General features: G+C 38.2%; 1 protein-coding gene across 2 annotated transcripts; it reads right to left on the reverse strand.

The window, feature by feature from the left end:
- Positions 1–110: 110 nt before the first annotated feature.
- Positions 111–16,839, reverse strand: LOC108426005 (high affinity cGMP-specific 3',5'-cyclic phosphodiesterase 9A). 2 transcript variants are annotated; one of them, XM_037539641.1, is made up of 14 exons: positions 16,736–16,839; positions 14,106–14,255; positions 13,850–13,901; positions 13,666–13,768; positions 13,238–13,380; positions 13,094–13,153; positions 8,093–8,270; positions 7,277–7,399; positions 7,082–7,174; positions 5,304–5,371; positions 5,128–5,230; positions 4,615–4,719; positions 4,317–4,463; positions 111–640 (listed from the first exon to the last, which is right to left on the reverse strand). In XM_037539641.1, exons 1-14 carry the CDS (start codon positions 16,821–16,823, stop codon positions 458–460), a joined length of 1,596 nt encoding a protein of 531 aa, XP_037395538.1. In that variant the 5' UTR covers positions 16,824–16,839; the 3' UTR covers positions 111–457. The 2 variants fall into 2 exon arrangements, with proteins under 2 accessions (XP_037395538.1, XP_037395537.1); XM_037539640.1 differs by having other exon boundaries at positions 14,094–14,255.
- Between the last annotated feature and the right edge of the window lie 1,219 nt (positions 16,840–18,058).

The following is an 18,058-nucleotide window of genomic DNA, read 5'->3' on the forward strand; positions in this document are numbered from 1 at the left end:
AGATGGTTGCCGGTTCAATCCCCAGTGCCGACTGTCCATGACTGAGGTGTTCTTGAGCAAGACACCTAACCCCCAATTGCTCCCCAGGTGCCATGCATAGGGCTGCTCACTGCCCCCTAGTGTGTGTGTGTGTGTGTGTGTGTGTGTGTGTGTGGTGTTTCACTTCATGAATGGGTTAAATGCAGAGGTGGAATTTCCCCGTTTGTGGGATTAAAAGTATCACTTGTGGCACCTTTTTAAAGAAGTGTAAGACACACTAAAGCACTCGTTTACAGTTTGCAGACAGAATCTGAACTATGTTTTCAGCATACAGTACCCTCGTCTATCCTTTGCTTTCTTTGGATACCATTGAAAAGACTCATTATCCTTTCTGATATTAGACTGAAGATGAATACTTTGTACAGTATTACTTTTTTATATGTATATTTTATAGCCATACCCTGTGAGCGTATAACGATTACACTGTGCTTGGTTTCAGTGCTGGTCCCATCTCCTGTTGAAGCTCAGACTCCTTTGGTGTGTTACTCTCTTTGGGTTTGGTCTTTTCACTCTGGGTCCGATTCTGCTTCTCTCTCTCTAATGCTTTCTCCATCTCTGTGTAGTAGTCCAGGGCTTTCTTCACTGGATCAATGATATGTTGCTGTTGGGCACAAAGACATTCAACCTAGGTTGGATAGTAAAGTCGTCGTTTCAATGTACAACCTAGTGTGCCCAGAGTTTAAAGTGCTGATACTGCCAAAAACCAAAGTTACTCAGCCTCACCCCAATCCCATAACAGAGTGGACAGCAGCAGCTAAGACATGTATGGTTATTGTTTGCTTCTTTAGTGCTGGACTGGAGCTATAAGGTCAAAGTAACAGATAACAAGTTCTTAAGTAATCTGTAACAAACTTGTTATTTGTTCATCTATTTTTCTATTTGATCTGAATTTAGTGCCTATAAGCTTCCATTATTTGTTAGCTACATTAGTCTCGTAACTCTAGCTCTAAACTAAAGAACAAGCTTCGTACTCCAGACCATTTTCCTTGTTTCCTTTTTTTAATGCGTTTGATGTAGTACAGAAGCATTCTTAATGTTTCAAAACAAACCATTCTTTCCATAGACCACACAGCCCATATATGAACACTAAGCTGTGAAAACAACATTCTTTGTTCTGTTTTTGTGAGGTCATGAAAACGTACAGTAGTTAAGCCCCACCCATTTATGTTAAAGTTATTAGTTTTTTAGTCTAGGACTTTCTTTGAATGAGGGATATTACAGAGCAGCCAATTTAGTCTTACAATGAGGCCCAATTCCATTTCTTCTCCATACCCCTATCCCTTGTTTTCGAGTGTCAACCCTACCCCTTGGAAGTGAGCTACAAGTGTTGGTGGTTGAGATCTTACCCTACGAAATGGGACAACCCAAAACCAAAACAACTATACTACTACCGCTGGAATATACCGTGACCCTGCGAGCTTCGAGTACAGCTCAGCTTGACCCGCCATCATTCAAGGCACAGGGAAGACAAGCGTCAAGAATGTTCCCTGTACTGGCACCCAAATGGTGGAATGAACTCCCACTGGCTGTCCGTACAGCGAAATCTCTGGCTGTCTTCAAACGCAGAATGAAGACACATTTACACACACTTCACACTGTACTTAAATGAGCACTGAATTAATTATTGATTGTAATGTACTGCACTTATATATTGTATTTTATTGTATTGCACTGTGTATTGTAGTGTATTGTATTGTAGTGTATTGTTGTCACGATTGGCCCCTCCCAGTCCTGTCCATGTGCTCGTGTTTTGGTTTACCATGTGAGTTTTTGTTTTGGTTTTGTAACTCTGCCCCTGATTGTTTTCACCTGTCTCTTGTTGCCCCTGTGTATTTAAGCCCTGTGTTTGCCCTTTGTTTTCGCTGGTCGTTGTGTGCTCGTCATGTTGGTGTTGTTTGCCGTATCCAGCTGTTTGTCATGTCGGAAACTCAATCTGTTCATGTTGGCTATATGACCCTGGACCGTTACGACCCTGATATTGGATTTGCCCTCAATAAAAGTGGCTTACCTCCGCACATGCGTCCGCTACCTCGCTCCCCGTTACAATTGTATTGTAGTTTCCTTTATTGTTGAGTGCACTGTGTACTGTAGTTTACTGGTATTGTATTGGATTGTATTGTATTATAGTGTATTGTATTGTATTGTATTACAGTGTATTGTATTATAGTGTAGTGTATTGTATTGTAGTGTATTGTATTATAGTGTAGTGTATTGTATTATAGTGTATTGTAGTATAGTGTAGTGTATTGTATTGTAGTGTAGTGTATTGTATTATAGTGTAGTGTATTGTATTGTAGTGTAGTGTATTGTATTATAGTGTAATGTATTGTATTGTAGTGTAGTGTATTGTATTATAGTGTAGTGTATTGTAGTATAGTGTAGTGTATTGTATTGTAGTGTAGTGTATTGTATTATAGTGTAATGTATTGTATTGTAGTGTAGTGTATTGTATTATAGTGTAGTGTATTGTATTGTAGTGTAGTGTATTGTAGTATAGTGTAGTGTATTGTATTATAGTGTATTGTATTGTATTGTAGTGTAGTGTATTGTATTATAGTGTAGTGTATTGTATTGTAGTGTAGTGTATTGTATTATAGTGTAGTGTATTGTAGTATAGTGTAGTGTATTGTATTGTAGTGTAGTGTATTGTATTATAGTGTAGTGTATTGTATTGTAGTGTAGTGTATTGTATTATAGTGTAGTGTATTGTAGTATAGTGTAGTGTATTGTATTGTAGTGTAGTGTATTGTATTATAGTGTAGTGTATTGTAGTATAGTGTAGTGTATTGTATTATAGTGTAGTGTATTGTATTATAGTGTAGTGTATTGTATTGTAGTGTAGTGTATTGTAGTATAGTGTAGTGTAGTGTATTGTAGTGTAGTGTATTGTAGTATAGTGTAGTGTATTGTATTATAGTGTAGTGTATTGTATTGTAGTGTAGTGTATTGTAGTATAGTGTAGTGTAGTGTATTGTAGTGTAGTGTATTGTAGTATAGTGTAGTGTATTGTATTGTAGTGTATTGTAGTATAGTGTATTGTATTGTAGTGTATTGTATTATAGTGTAATGTATTGTATTGTAGTGTAGTGTATTGTAGTATAGTGTAGTGTAGTGTATTGTAGTGTAGTGTATTGTAGTATAGTGTAGTGTATTGTATTGTAGTGTATTGTAGTATAGTGTATTGTATTGTAGTGTATTGTATTATAGTGTAATGTATTGTATTATAGTGTAGTGTATTGTAGTGTAGTGTATTGTAGTATAGTGTAGTGTATTGTATTATAGTGTAGTGTATTGTATTGTAGTGTAGTGTATTGTAGTATAGTGTAGTGTAGTGTATTGTAGTGTAGTGTATTGTAGTATAGTGTAGTGTATTGTATTGTAGTGTATTGTAGTATAGTGTATTGTATTGTAGTGTATTGTATTATAGTGTAGTGTATTGTATTGTAGTGTAGTGTATTGTATTATAGTGTAGTGTATTGTATTGTAGTGTAGTGTATTGTATTATAGTGTAATGTATTGTATTGTAGTGTAGTGTATTGTATTATAGTGTAGTGTATTGTATTATAGTGTAGTGTATTGTATTGTAGTGTAGTGTATTGTATTATAGTGTAATGTATTGTATTGTAGTGTAGTGTATTGTATTATAGTGTAGTGTATTGTATTATAGTGAGGTCAACTCTGTTCCTTTTCTCTCGGTATCAGCAGTGACTTTTTGTTTCTAGCATTTGAGCTCAAGGCTGGATTTCTTACTAATCTACTGGTAACTAGCAAAGATACTTTCTCTAGACAGACAAAGCACTTCTTGTAAGTCAGTCTGGATTAGAGCCTCTGCTAAAGGCTGTAAATGTAAATGCAGCAGTCACATTCTAGTGCTTCAGGCGTCAATGCTAAGGTGGAACAGGAAACTTAGCTAGCTAGCTACCAAGACATTAGCGTGATATTAGTGATTTTTTTATGCTTGTTATGAAGAAAACGATCAATAACACACATGATTGTCATCCCATTGATTGAAAACACCTGACTCTAATTTCACCTTCAAATTAACTGCTGATCCTACAGGTTCACAAACTTTTGCCACTCACAAATATGTAATATTGGAACATTGTCCTCAATAAACAAATGACCAAGAATAATATTTTTGTGTCATTTGCTTAACTGGGTTCTCTTCATCTACGTTAGGTCATATTTATGCAGAAATATAGAAAATTCTAAAGGGTTCACAAACTTTCAAGCACCACTGTATATGAATTCTGTATGCACCCCACACTCATCCTCACCTCCAGACAGGGGAAGAGATTGGCTAGCTCGATGAAGAGAGGGAACAGAACAAAACGGATGAAGCCAGTCTGGGAAGAGGGTTTGGTCACTTTGTCTCGGTCCATGAATGGGGTCACAGGGAGCCCCTCCAGCTTCTCCATGTCACTCTAAACAGTGTATTAGTGTTAGCATATATCTGATGATCTTTTCCACTGAGCAGCGTTATTCACAATACTCATAAAATATAGGCCTATATATATTCCAGTTTTCCCTCATACAGAAAAAGTAGTTGTTTTAAGGGTTTTTTCTTTTTGTCACCTGGTTAAAAAACTCCTGCAGCAGGCAGTCCAGCCAGGGCTCCGCAACGTCCATGGGTCGGGCTTCATTGGAAATGTCACTCACTTTGATCATTATCATCATCAGCTAGACCAGAGACAAGCAGACAGGAAGTGTTCTAAAATGTGCTCACCTTATCTCAAGTAAAGCTGAGTAAAGTGAGCTCAAAACTTTCTTTCCAAAGATCTTGTCTTATAATTTGGAAAGTCTTCTAACTTAATCTTCTAAGTATATCTATTCTCAAGTGTTGAGATGAAACTTTATAACAGTCATTGGTCGACATTAGTAAACAGCTATTAGTAACACAGTAGGCCATACCTTGTTACTCACATCCTTAAAAAATGTTTCTCCAAGGGTTCTTACACTGAATGTTATACACCGACCAGCCATAGCACTGAAATCTTTAAAATTCCAGCAGCGCTCCTGGTGTTTTAAACACGGCTAACTTGTTGGTCCACCTTGCATATACATCGTAGGAAATGAATCTGCTCTCACCACATCCCTGTGGTCCTTGTTGCTGAAGTCAAACACTGGCAGAATGGCTTTAAACTTGTTGAGGATCTCTGTGTGTCTGCTCATGTCTGTGGCGAGAATACACCTGAGGAAAAATCAAATAATAATCAAAGCCCTGATGTGGCGTTTTAAAAGTGAAACAGCACAATGGGTCGTACTTAATTATGCCTTCTCGTATCCTCTTGTACTGCTCTGTCGTCAGGTTCCGGAAAATGTTGCTCTCAGTCTGAAAGAGGTTAAATGAAAGTTCAGGTATACATACAAACTATACATATCGCTGCTGTCGGGACAAAACCTCGTATCTCCATTTGTATTGTTTTTCAGTTTTTGACATAATTTGAAAATGCCTGTTGTTGTTTACATTGTGTGTAAATTTCATGATGATTGGACCAAAAGAAACAGCCCAAAATTGCTTGGAAAAATATTCTGGTTCCATTGACCTACATTAAAAGTAAAGTATGTTTTTTCCTTCTCCTGTAAAGTTACCATTTTGGAGATACAAGGTTTTATTTCCGACAGCGATATATAAAAACAAAACCTCATATCTCCAAAATGGTAACTTCAAAGGAGAAGGCAAAAACATCACTTACTTTTAATGGAAGTCAATGAAACTTTTTTCCAAGTGTTTCTGGGCCACTGCCTTTGGTCCAATCATCATGAAATTCACACACAATGTAAAGGACAATTTATTGGGCATTTTCAAATTTTGTAAAATACTGAAAAACCACTAAAATGGAGATACAAGGTTTTATTTTGACAGCAGTAATGCATTTATGTTTGTAGTTTGTATTTATCATTGACATTATGCAGTAGGGTGATACATTATGAATAATTACATCATGGCACTGTAGTCCTAAAGAACTTTTATTGATGCTGTGTTGACATCCTGCCTGTTACCACATACCAAAATGTATATACTCCTCACAGTTACTGTACACCTAATTGATGACTGTTGACTGGATCTTTGTAGGTTCTTGTTAATTCGTGGTCAATTTTATACTAGAGAGCTTGCCAGGCCCTGCTGCAGCAGAGCAGCCCCAAACCATGACAAATCCATTTCCGTGCTTCATAGTTGGTATGAGTTTCTTGTGCTCAAATGCTTGTGCAAATAAATGTCTTCTGTTACTGTGTCCAAATATCACTTTGGATTCATCTGTTCAAAGCACACTGTACCAGGGTCTTTGTCTATGTGTTCTCTGGCAAACTTTAGTCTTGACCTAAGCACAACAAGGGATTCCTTCTTGCACACCTCCCATGAAAATCAACCTAGTGCAGTCTCTTTCTGATGGTAGACGAATGTACTCTGACATCAACTGTGACAAGAGCTACCTGTATCTCCCATGATGATTTAAAAATTCTTTATACATCTTGCAGTTTGCTTTTGAGCTGAATTTGCTAGGATGGCCTGACCTGGCCACTCTGGCAGGTGTTTTAAACGTTCTCTATGTGTAAATTATTTTCCAGGACAGTGTAATGGCTGATTTCTAATTGTTCTGAGATCTTTTAAAATCCCTTCCCAGACTCATATGCATCTACAACCTTCTGAAGTCCTCAGAGAGCTACGTGAAACAATCAAGAGCAATCCAAACTAATTATCTGAGGTTTACATTAGTCAGCCTCCTCCAGAATCCTTTCTAATGATGTTCCAGTCTTTGGCAGCTGATGTGGTTCACCTGATTGTAATATTAGGCACTTCAGACGCAAAACCCGGGGTGTCTTAACTTTTACCTCACAACAAAATTATGTTTCAATTAATTACATTTTATTTATTTTATTTTAATTACATTTAAGACATTTCTTCAGTTTTATTTTTTAGTTACATGACCTCCACCTCTCAATGTTATTGAAATGAAAAGTGTTTAAATATGTTAAAAATAGACAAAGGTTTTCATGGGGTGTACAAATTGTTTCACATGACTGCACATAAAAGAGTTACCTTTTCCAGGATCTCGAATGCTACAGCACAGTGATGATTTTCCAAAGGGGAAATGTCATTGTACCTCAAGGCGAGTTCAGTGCGAGCATTAATCTGAAAAGCAGCAGATGATTTTATCACTGTAGCCCCTCCAGCAATGAAAGTGAAAAACAACCGTACAGCTAAATCAGACAGAGCTCAAAAGACCTTTCTCACCTGGTAGGCATTGTTGTAGCCGGTGTGGTCTAAATCATGACAGACAGCTGAAGTCAGCATGATTAAGAGGTCGATGCTGTCAATCTTACTCCTCAGATCCGTGAGCCAAATCAGCCCGTACATCTGCCAACAGAGAAGCCACTGATTCAGAGAGTTCTACTGATTCTTCAGAAGTTCTGCTAAATTCAGTCTTCCAAACAATATTATTCAGAGTGGTGATGTGAAATGGTTCATTGAAGAGGCTCAGATTTTTTTTACAGCAGTGCTGACGGGAACCAGAAATCACAATGGCTACAACACAAATATAGGCATTTTATTTCACAACAATTCTGACTCCATATGTTTTTTAAGAATGATGAACTTCATATCAAACCACTCTGAACGACTTTTGTTTGCATTTTATCAATTTAGTAATGCAGAAATTCTACAATATCATTAGAATTCCCCTTGAAAAAGGCGAATTATTGGTTAGCCAGACCAAGAGTGGATTCCAGTCATCAGCTTTGACACTAACCTTTCCTTTACTGACCTGTGCTTTTCCTATAAAGGCCTTTTTATAACTCCTAGAAACAACAACCAATCAGAAAAATAGAGTTGTTTATGGTGAAATAACAAAAAACTATAGACCAACATGTTTGTTAATAGGTTTTATATCTAGCAATAGTTGTAGGTGAAGGTGGTTGAGGTCATGCCCTTCACTAATGCCTGAAATAGACAAGTGGATAATTTAAGTACTTGAAGTCAAGGTAAATTGATTGCTCCTCTCTTTCTCTCTCTCTCTCTCTCTCTCTCTCTCTCTCGCTCTCTCTCTCTCACCATCTGAGTGACGCAGAAGCAGTGTTTGAAGTTGTGGAAGGGGATGTTGTTGTAACGCTTGTAGACCTCGTAGAGGAACTGCTGCAACACGTCTAGCTCTATGTTGAAGGTGGAGATAAAGTCCAGGTCTGTGTACATCACCTGGAGCAGCACCATGATCTCAGCATCCTCCCACTGCCTATACACAAACACATGTTTGTTTATACTCTTTGTCAGGACGTGGCAGGTCTACCTACATTCTTAAGGCTGATTCTAAATGTAACCCTAAAGTAATACTCCAGCATTTTTAACCTAATCTCTAACTTCTGCAACTGTAGCATACGGTCAGTTGGCACGTTTATCTGCATTTCGTGAAAGAAGATAAAACTTAAGTTCAAGCTCATTTATTATAGATGACGTAATAGAATGTATAAAAGTACATAAGCAACTTTCCACTGGTTTCCCATTATAGTGTTGTAAGTGTGCTTTGTTACATTTTCTATCCTTTTGCTAAGTGCAGGGAAATGATTGCCTGAGATAAGCAGAGATGCACCAATTTGGACTTCGTAGACGATACCCAATTATTTAAATGTACGGTTGTAAGGAAAACGTTGGGTGCTTCTGGTCAAATGTCATGTTTTGTTGATTTTCTAAGTGAAACGAAGTTTACACATCATCTACAAAGAACACACCCCCGCACATTTTAGTTTGCTGAACCTATTTAGAATCTAAAAAAATCTAGCCTGTGCAAAACGTACAGCACATTTTATATATATAGTTTTTTTTTAGGCCACCTCACTTTTTCTCCAGACTTCCTAAACGAAAGGTATTTTTGTTCGGAAAACAAAAACAACACACATGCACATATGAACACACCTAAAGTGTGAGGATCCTCTTTTTATATTATATCCTGACTGCAGGATGACATTTTGATTCTTTGATTTTGGCTTAATATGCACAGCACATTCATCAGCTTTTCACGCTTTTCATGTTTTTGTCCCCTTAGTACAGTGCCTTTATTACTCGTTACGGGCTTCTACAATGTTCTTTGATACGGACACGAGGATGACACACATTTATGTCCTTTGTATCTGTGGAAATCCTGCATCCTGTTTTGTTCCTCTGAAAAGACTAGGTTCAAAAACTAAGCCAGAAGACCACCGCATAAATATAGTCTTCAAAGCCTGAAGCGTGGAGCTCAGTTCTGAAGGACTGCTATTGATTGGTAAGCTCCCAAAACAACCATTCATATTGATATGAGTCCTCTCGGCCAGATGAAAGGACTGAATCTCCTCTGGCCTCTTCATGCAGAGGAGTTGTGCTTTCGCTTCTGTAATGAATGTTCATTTAGCTATAGCAGTTGCTCAGCTCACTTGAAAGATGCACATAGGCTAATGATGTTTAATATTTCAGCATCTTGTGCCTGGAGAAGAAAATCTATCTAGAAAGTTACAGGAAATAATGTAATATATATATATATATATATATATATATATATATATATATATATATATATATACATATATATTACCTTGCTAGTAAAAGGTTGGACCCCCTTTTGCCTTCAGAACTGCCTTAATTCTTCGTGGCACACTTTCAATAAGGTTTTAGAAACATTCCTCAGAGATTTTGGTTGGTTATTTGAGTGACTGTTGTCTTTCTATCATCTGGAACTAGTCTGCCCATTCTCCTCTGACCTCTCACATCAACAAGGCATTTTCGTCCACACGACTGCCGCTTACTGGATATTTTCTCTTTTTCGGACCATCCTCTGTAAACCCTAGAGATGGTTGTGTGTGAAAATCCCAGTAGATCAGCAGTTTCTGAAATACTCAGACCAGCCCGTCTGGCACCAACAACCACGCCACGTTCAAAATCAGTGAAATCCCCTTTCTTGCCCGTTCTGATGCTCGGTCTGCACTTCAGCAAGTTGTCTTGCCCACCTCTACATGCCTGAATGCATTGAGACAACTGACACAAAAATAGTGAAATAAGACACGGAATAATTAAAACAATTGTGTGATATAAGGCCTGATCACTCAGTAGTTATAGACACCACCATTATTGTCATGGGATGAGAGGTAATGAACGGGCAGCCCACCTTGTAAAAATGCAGGAATGAATAACACAACAATAACAGAACATATTCAGGAAGTGAGTGTTGTTGTGTTCTGTACGGAGCCCCCGCTGGTGACATCCTATATAAATAAAAAATAATGCATGGCCATGACTTCCCAGTTCTTAGTCCCCACAGCTTACCAAGTCGTGTCCAGGGTGGGGGTAGCTACTGAAAAATTAGTAATTAGTAGTAAATTTGTAGCTAACTACAATTTACCTACTTTTCCAGAAAACGTAGTGGCTACTTTCAAAGTGTGATTGTCAGAATGTTTGTGAATCTCCACCTGACACACCAAACAAGCCTAACTGACAGCGTGAACAAGACACTGCGTTTAATCCTGTGCCAGAAAGAAACACACAGTAGAAAAGCTGCAAATATACAAGTAAATAAATAAATATACAAACTCACCAAAAAGTGAGTTTAAGTGTAACCAACAATCAAACTTACACACCCAAAGGCAACAAAAATTAAGACTAAAGGCAAAGTCAGTCGTTCCAGGTTTTTCCTAACAAAAATCAACAAAAATAACTGAATACAAACCAGAGAATTTTGTGCAGAACATTGTCAACTGTTGAAATAAAGCTGCTCCAATTTAAACATTTCAGTAAGATACACTGGTGATGACTTTACGTCCGCCTCCTTGTTTCTACACTCAGTGTCCATTTTATCAGCTGCACTTACTACACAGGTGCACTTTGTAGTTCTACAGTTACAGACTATAGTCCATCTGTTTCTCTGATACTTTTACCCTTTTACTCTGGTAATCAGTGCTCAGGACCCCCATGGAGAGCAGGTACTATTTGGGTGGTGGGTCATTCTCAGCACTGCAGTAACACTGACGTGGTGGTGGTGTGTTAGTGTGTGTTGCACTGGTCTGAGTGGATCAGACACAGCGGTGCTGCTGGAATTTTAAACACCTCAATGTCACTGCTGGACTGATATTTTACTGATACAGTGGAGAGGAAAAAATGCTATTTTATATATAAAAATTTGACTGAGCCACAATATACCGCGTAAAATTCACGAGATACCAAGGCTAAATCCTCCTGAGCTGATCTCCATGTTACTGCGCCACGGAACGAAAACCCCGCTGCTGTTAACGGGTTAACCTCTGACTCTAATGCTGACCGCACTGATGAAGCGAGAGCCCGTTTTTGTTTTAAACTGAGGGGCTGAAAACTTATTTTCTTAATGAGAACTAGGCTGGTCAGGTAGCTAACAGGCTAAAACATAGTAAACATGCTAAACAGCGCCAACGAATTAAAGTTGAATTAAAGTGCTCACGATACGATTCACTGAAAAACGGCAATATAAAAGTCTAAAGGATGTCACCAGAAAGGCTTAAGTTTCAGTCAGGAGTGGCGTCAAACTCAGGCTGCATCCCAAACGGCTCCGTGCTCTCTAGCTAAATACCGTGCTGTGTAACATTAAGTTAAGAAATTCTAGCTTCTGCTGTCAAATATTGCACTGCTTGTCGAATACGACGAATCCGAAATGACCATTTTAGTGATATTTTGCACTGTTGGGGTGCAGGAGTCAGTTCCTACCTAGTGCACTTATGTAGGGAGCAGGGAGCCGTTTGAGGTTCAGCCCCAGTGTGAGAACACTGGCATTGACAGACACGCTAGAGGAACTACTTTTCTTGGCGGAATACTTGTTTATGTTGATTATTATTAATAATAACTAAAATAATTATCTAAAACATTGTTTATTTTAATTGATTTTATGAAAGCCACTGTGGGTTACTATAATTTTATCACAGGGAAGTGAGTTTTAGGCGTGATAAAATTGAAGTAACCCATGGCCTCGAGTGGCGTATTGTTTTAGTACATGTACTCAATATTCACATACTATATATATATATATATATATATATATATATATATACACCCCCAACACTGGGTGCTACTTTCTATGTCTTGGAACTTAAGTTAAGTGTTTTGAGTGATATGATGAATTATGTATAATATGACCAGGGACATGAACTAACAAGGTTAAAAGAGGCTAATTTGATTTGAGGCGACATTAAAGGAGTAATTCTTCAGTTTTTATCTGTGCCCTTTTCTTAATATTCACTCTGTTTAATCTAACAGTCCTGTTTTTTTTGGCAGTTTCATTTGCATACACTGTTAGAAAAGTTACTGTGCATGTATATTTTTGTTTATCTAGGTATAAACAATGTAAATGTTCCTGCAAACAGTGGTACACAACGAAGTACACAAATCATGTACTTGAGGTAAAGTAGAGATACCCAGTGTAAAATATTACTCCATTAAAAGTAAAAGTTCCTCCCTTTAGATTTCCACTTGAGTAAAATTACAAAAGTATTTGCCTTCAGATGTACTTAAGTATCAAAGTGAAAGGACTAAAAGATTAATTATGGCTTTAATGTCTTATCACCATTTTTGTAAGAAGACTCTTGCTTCATGAACTCATTTTAGGTGAAAATACTCCAGTGTCACTCTCAATAAACCAATCGTTTAATAGAATGTCATTAATTAGTCTGATGCTGATGTCTATTAAAATTAAGAATGAAACACTGAAGGCAAACAATTTCGATTAGTTTTAAGCAAAATTAGTTAACGCTTAAACAAGTTTGTTTAATAAAAACTTAAATATGTTTTTTTCCAAGTGAAAAGTATATATTTGTACCTTTTCATTAACAAATGTTTTAAAACAGAACAATAAAGTAAAAAGCTTGTAGATGACACGGGTGTGTGGAGTTAATGCAACTTAGAAAATATCATTTCTGTGGATTGTGCTGCAGTTATGTCCCCTGAATAAAGGTACTGAGCTGTACCCTTCAGGGGTCACTCCAGTGACAAGAGGGGTACTGCCCCAGTGACTGTTTATTACCTTTATTTCTGAGAGTGCCTCTGCACTGTTATTAGATATGAACTCACCAGTTGTCAAAGGTAGGTGTCTTGAGGTATTGCCTCACCTCCTCAGAGACCTCCAGAGTACTGTGTGAAGATGATTTTGATCATTTTTATTGATTTAACCACATTGTCATGTGCAGCGATTGACTGTCAGAGTGTCCGGCTCACCTCATCTGGAGGAACTTTTCCTTGACGTGTTCGCACTCCTCACGTGTCTTGCGCAGTGTTCTCTTATGATAGAATGGTGAGGGCTTGTGGGTTCCCTCCGAGAGTTCTTTAAACAGACCCAGCCAGCTCAGGTGCTCTACGCTCTAGAAGCATAACAGAAGCATAAACTCACTGGACAATGCCACACTCATTAAGCTAAACTCATTGAGGTGTCCTTGAGCAAGGTACCTAACCCCCAACTGCTCCCTGGGTGCTGAGGATAGGGCTGCCCACCGCTCTGGGCAAATGTGCACACTGCCCCCTAGAGTGTGTGTGCTCACTAGTGTGTATGTGGTGTTTCACTAAATGGATGGGTAAAATGCAGAGATGAAAAGTTCCCTGTTGTGGGGCTAATAAGAGTCTCTTAATATGTGTATAGGTCTGTTTACCTCTAGCTTTTCTCTGAATGACTCCACTTGTCTCTTCATCTCATAAACAATGGCTGGTGTCTCACCAGCTTCAATAAGAATCTTCTTCTCTAGGCTTTGTAACCTGGTTGAGAAAGTGTTATGAATGTATACAAAAACATATGTCTCAAAAAAGAAAATGTGGTGAGTTTTTAACAATGCCTACCTTTTCTCCATGGAGGACAGATCAAAGCCCAAGGCCACTGCTAGCTCTGTACCTAAAACAGAGCACAGCTGTAGAGTTTACCATTCTCCTTACAATTCATCTACCTTATAATCCCATTATTCCGTACAATCATTCACAATCGCATGATCTACCATCTACTAGCCGTGCAGTACGTAAAGAATGGCTACTTCTCTAGTCCACCAGCCCGTCTGTGGCCTGTCCCTGGTTTTAAGGCAGAGAATACCTAATGGCTCACTGTTGCAGTCTGCAGCGACCACCTCCAGCTTGTAGCAGGAGTGAGGGCTGTTGGGGGTCAGCTGAGGGGAGATGTTGATGATGTTGCCTTTGGGGTTGTAGAGCTTTAGGATGTCATGAGGACCAGCTTCAGCTGCTGAGCGGAACAGATCTGTAAGAGAAGTGTGCGCACATGCAAACACTTGTGTTTGTACAACGTTTTTGTTGCAGCTGTAAGAAAACCCCATCTCCAAGAAGCACAGGATCCCAGCCCTGGTCCTGGAGGTCCACCGCCTGTCCTCCACACTGTAGTGTTTTCTTGCTCTAATACACTCACTTCAACTCAGTGGCTCACTAGTGCATGTCAGAATTAGGTTTTATTGATTTTTAGCCCCGTGTCAAGAAAAGTCTAGATTCATCTGATAAATAATACAAAAATTATTTAAGTTGCTCTTGTGTTATTGTTTTGCTCTCCGGTGTCGAGCAGAGGAGGATGGGTTTCCCATTTGAGTCTAAGTTCCTCTCAAGGTTTCTTCCTCTTGCTTTTAGGGAGTTTTTCCTTGCCACTGTCGCCTCTGGGCTGCTAACGGGGGCTCGGACCCGGATTTTTCTGCAAAGCTGCTTTGCAACAATGCCTGTTGTAAAAAGCGCTATATACATAAACCTTGACTAAAATTTCATATTTTAGACACGTCATGTGATCAACCTGTAAACAGTTTTCCTAATTTGTGCTCTGGCAAACATAAGAAAGAAAACTTTGAATTTTAGATGTAGACATGATGTTTTTATTTCGAGTAATTCTGCAGCATTTCTATCAGTCCATTCACATGATGTTAAAATAGTATTATTTTGTTTCATTTTAACCCGTCAGCTCAGGTTTCATAATTTGTTATGTTGTGATTCTCACCCTCAACATTATGTGACTCTTTTCATGAGCAGAACAGGATGAAAAATAGCACATGCTTGACGCAGAGCTTGGCACTTGAGCAGTGCTCTGTCAACACCACCTGTGGCCCATTCTCTTCAACTGGAGCACACACACACACACACACACATGATCATGCCCCCCCACACACACCACCACCACCACCACCACTTTTATTTACACCAACATCTTTCCTTCATAGCATAACTCATCAATTTCACTGATGCAAACAAATACCGTCTCCCTGACCCGACGCTCATCAGACACCTATGCCTACAGACTGCGTCCTATACTATCAGTATGTGGTATGAGGTCATACATGCTTTCTATCTTTCATGCTGCGCTGATCATTCATGTCAAGGGACCACCATCATAACAGCATATTCACAGCTGGGGGGTTTCCTCATCATCTTCATTCATCTGGACTGATTGTAACAGACTGACTGAAGGGGTCTGGTTATTGACCGAAGCCTCATTTCTACCACATTCACTTCTGAGCTGAGGACATCAGTGAGAGCTCGATATAAAAAAAGATCTAAAAAGTGAAGCCTATGTTGACGTTGCTGTGGATGAATGAAATGTCGCTCCTACGTTCTATATTATTTTTTCTTTACTTGAGTGAAATGGCTCTGAATGAAATCCTGGTAAATGTCCTGTTCAGGTTTTTCAGTCTATTATGAAGCCCTAATGTCTAACTAAGAACAAATACCAATGGCATAATCTGTATACACAGTATGGTGCAAAAGTTTTATCCACTCAGGAAAATTATATTTAAAATAGTTTTTTATCTGGGCAGTTAAAATGGATAAATAACACTTATTTATACGATTTTTGACTTTAGGTATGTTAATGTGTTTCTGAACCATTTCCAAGCTTCTCCTCATGGAAGCCCAGTATTAACTGTAGTTATCAGTTGATAACTGGTTTGGCTGATCAATGCTTCATTATATTAAATTAGATATAATAATAGATATAATAATAGATATAATCTGCGCTGCCCTCAGGTCCTCTGACAGGCTGTTCCTGTGGTGAGGGCCAGATATGCTAAAAGCCACCTCTCCATATGTCTCTGTCTCTGCCCTGGGACTGTGATTAGATTAGAGGAGCTGAGGGATCTGATTGGTTCATGGAACTGAATCATGTCCAACATATATTTGGGGGCTTGTTCATGAATAGATTAAAAAAAACGGATAGAAGTGTTTTAAAATCGATTCTGATCTCAAAGGGTAACACGTGGAGGGTCTTTATGATGGGAACAATGTGGGTGCTCTTATGGGTTTTGGTGAGGACATGTTTCTTAAGGAAACCTGAGAGAAGAGCATTACAGTAGCCAGTACCCTCTCAATATTTCTAAGACGAGAAAAGGCACTAGTAACGTTTTTCATATGGATTTCAAAATTGAAATCTGGGTCTAAAAACAGCCCAAGATGTTTAACAAAAGGCCTATAATTTTTCTATTAAAAGATTTCTAAATGGGAGAGAGTTTCTCTCTCTGCACTCTGGACCCAATGGCTAGGGGCATCCAGGAGAAATGTGGAACCAAACTTAAATTTTTCTAACCAGGGCAAGAATTTTCGTTCCTTATAATGTTCATTTGTATTTATTCACATATAAACACATTTGCTGCAGAGTTAAGTGGTTTTAAACAGTTTTCCCAGGTGACTAAGACCTTATTACACCAAAGAGCAACAAAACGAAACGTGACAGCAGATCAAACTTCTCCTTACCTTTGACATCTTGTGCAGGACAGTCAACGGGGAACTCCGCCTGCTCAGGTCTTCCATTCACTGTGAAATAAATAATTTTAGTTTCCATGCCAGACGTTGACTCTCCCACACTCTCCACAGCTGAATGAGCTGTTTACAGAGTGACATCTGTTTAACACAGTGCCACTCCACAACTCCTCCTCCTCCTCTTCTGCCCCTCCTCTTCCACTCTCATCTCTCTGTCCTTCCTTATTCAGCCTATGCTCTTTGGTCCATATTCTACAAATCATTACAGAGCTCTGGGCTGGCAGTCTGCTCTTCACTTCAGTGTGCTGTTGGTAACGATCATTTAAACATCTGTGCTGTCAGTTAAAAGGATGAAACTCATCTGACGTCACAATCTTAAGCTTTTACGATCTATACAGTGCACAGTGGGGTGTGGTGTGTATATATACACTCACTAGGCATGCCATGTATCTACACTCATTGTCCATTTTTTCAAGTCGTAGGCAGAAGTTTGGGTACCCCTAGTCAAATGACATTTTGTTGATTTTCTGTTAGGGGTGGACAGTGTGACGATGCTTTATTGTCATCGTGATAAACTGTGTAATCTGAGCATGTTGTGGATATCAGCAGCACCTAAAGGACACTGACTATTATTATTATTATTATTATTATTTTAACAAATTAATTAATTAATAACATTTTTTGTCTGTTCCAACTCATCAACCTGCAGAGACATGAAATAAAATTATGCATATCATGTATTATTAATGCACAGTTATTTGCTGAATTTAGCATAATTAGACAAACAAAAATGAAGCATAAATCTTCAGAAAAAGGCTATATTTAAGAATGTTTATAGGCTTAAAATTATATATATATATATATATATATATATATATATATATATATATATATATGTCATATTTTCTTCTTCTTCTTCTTCTTCTTCTTATTATTATTATTATTATTGTTATTAAATTATTGTTGCAGTTGTTACTATGCCTATTTACCTTGCTAAGCTTTTTAATTCTGTTCAATAATGCTCCATATCAGAGAGCGGTCACCAACACTTCGTCTAGTTCAAACCTTCATCTAAAATACTACACCCCAAATATAACACCCCTGATCCAGCCAAGTTAATTAGCTGGAGCAGGTGTGGCAGACTGTGGTTGAAAACTATTGGAAAACTATTGGAAATGATCATATGCAGAAAGTAGTACATAGAACATATGATAAATGGGGAGTTAAGACACATGGAAAGTGTATCTTGTTCAAAAGGAAAAAAATATTTTAAAATAAATAGGGTTTCAATTCCTAAAAAATGCATTTGTATGGTTT

The sequence above is a fragment of the Pygocentrus nattereri genome, chromosome 6 (genome assembly GCF_015220715.1).
Source record: "Pygocentrus nattereri isolate fPygNat1 chromosome 6, fPygNat1.pri, whole genome shotgun sequence".
NCBI lineage: Eukaryota > Metazoa > Chordata > Actinopteri > Characiformes > Serrasalmidae > Pygocentrus > Pygocentrus nattereri.

Excerpts from the sequence above, each read along its gene's own strand:
- LOC108426005 (XM_037539640.1), bottom strand. The coding sequence starts at position 16,823 with ATGGAAACTAAAATTATTTATTTCACAGTGAATGGAAGACCTGAGCAG. Across the intron at positions 13,769-13,849 it reads CTGTCCTCCATGGAGAAAAG|GTTACAAAGCCTAGAGAAGA; the intron begins GTAGGCATTGTT and ends TTTCTCAACCAG. Across the intron at positions 7,175-7,276 it reads GCTACAACAATGCCTACCAG|ATTAATGCTCGCACTGAACT; the intron begins GTGAGAAAGGTC and ends GCTGCTTTTCAG.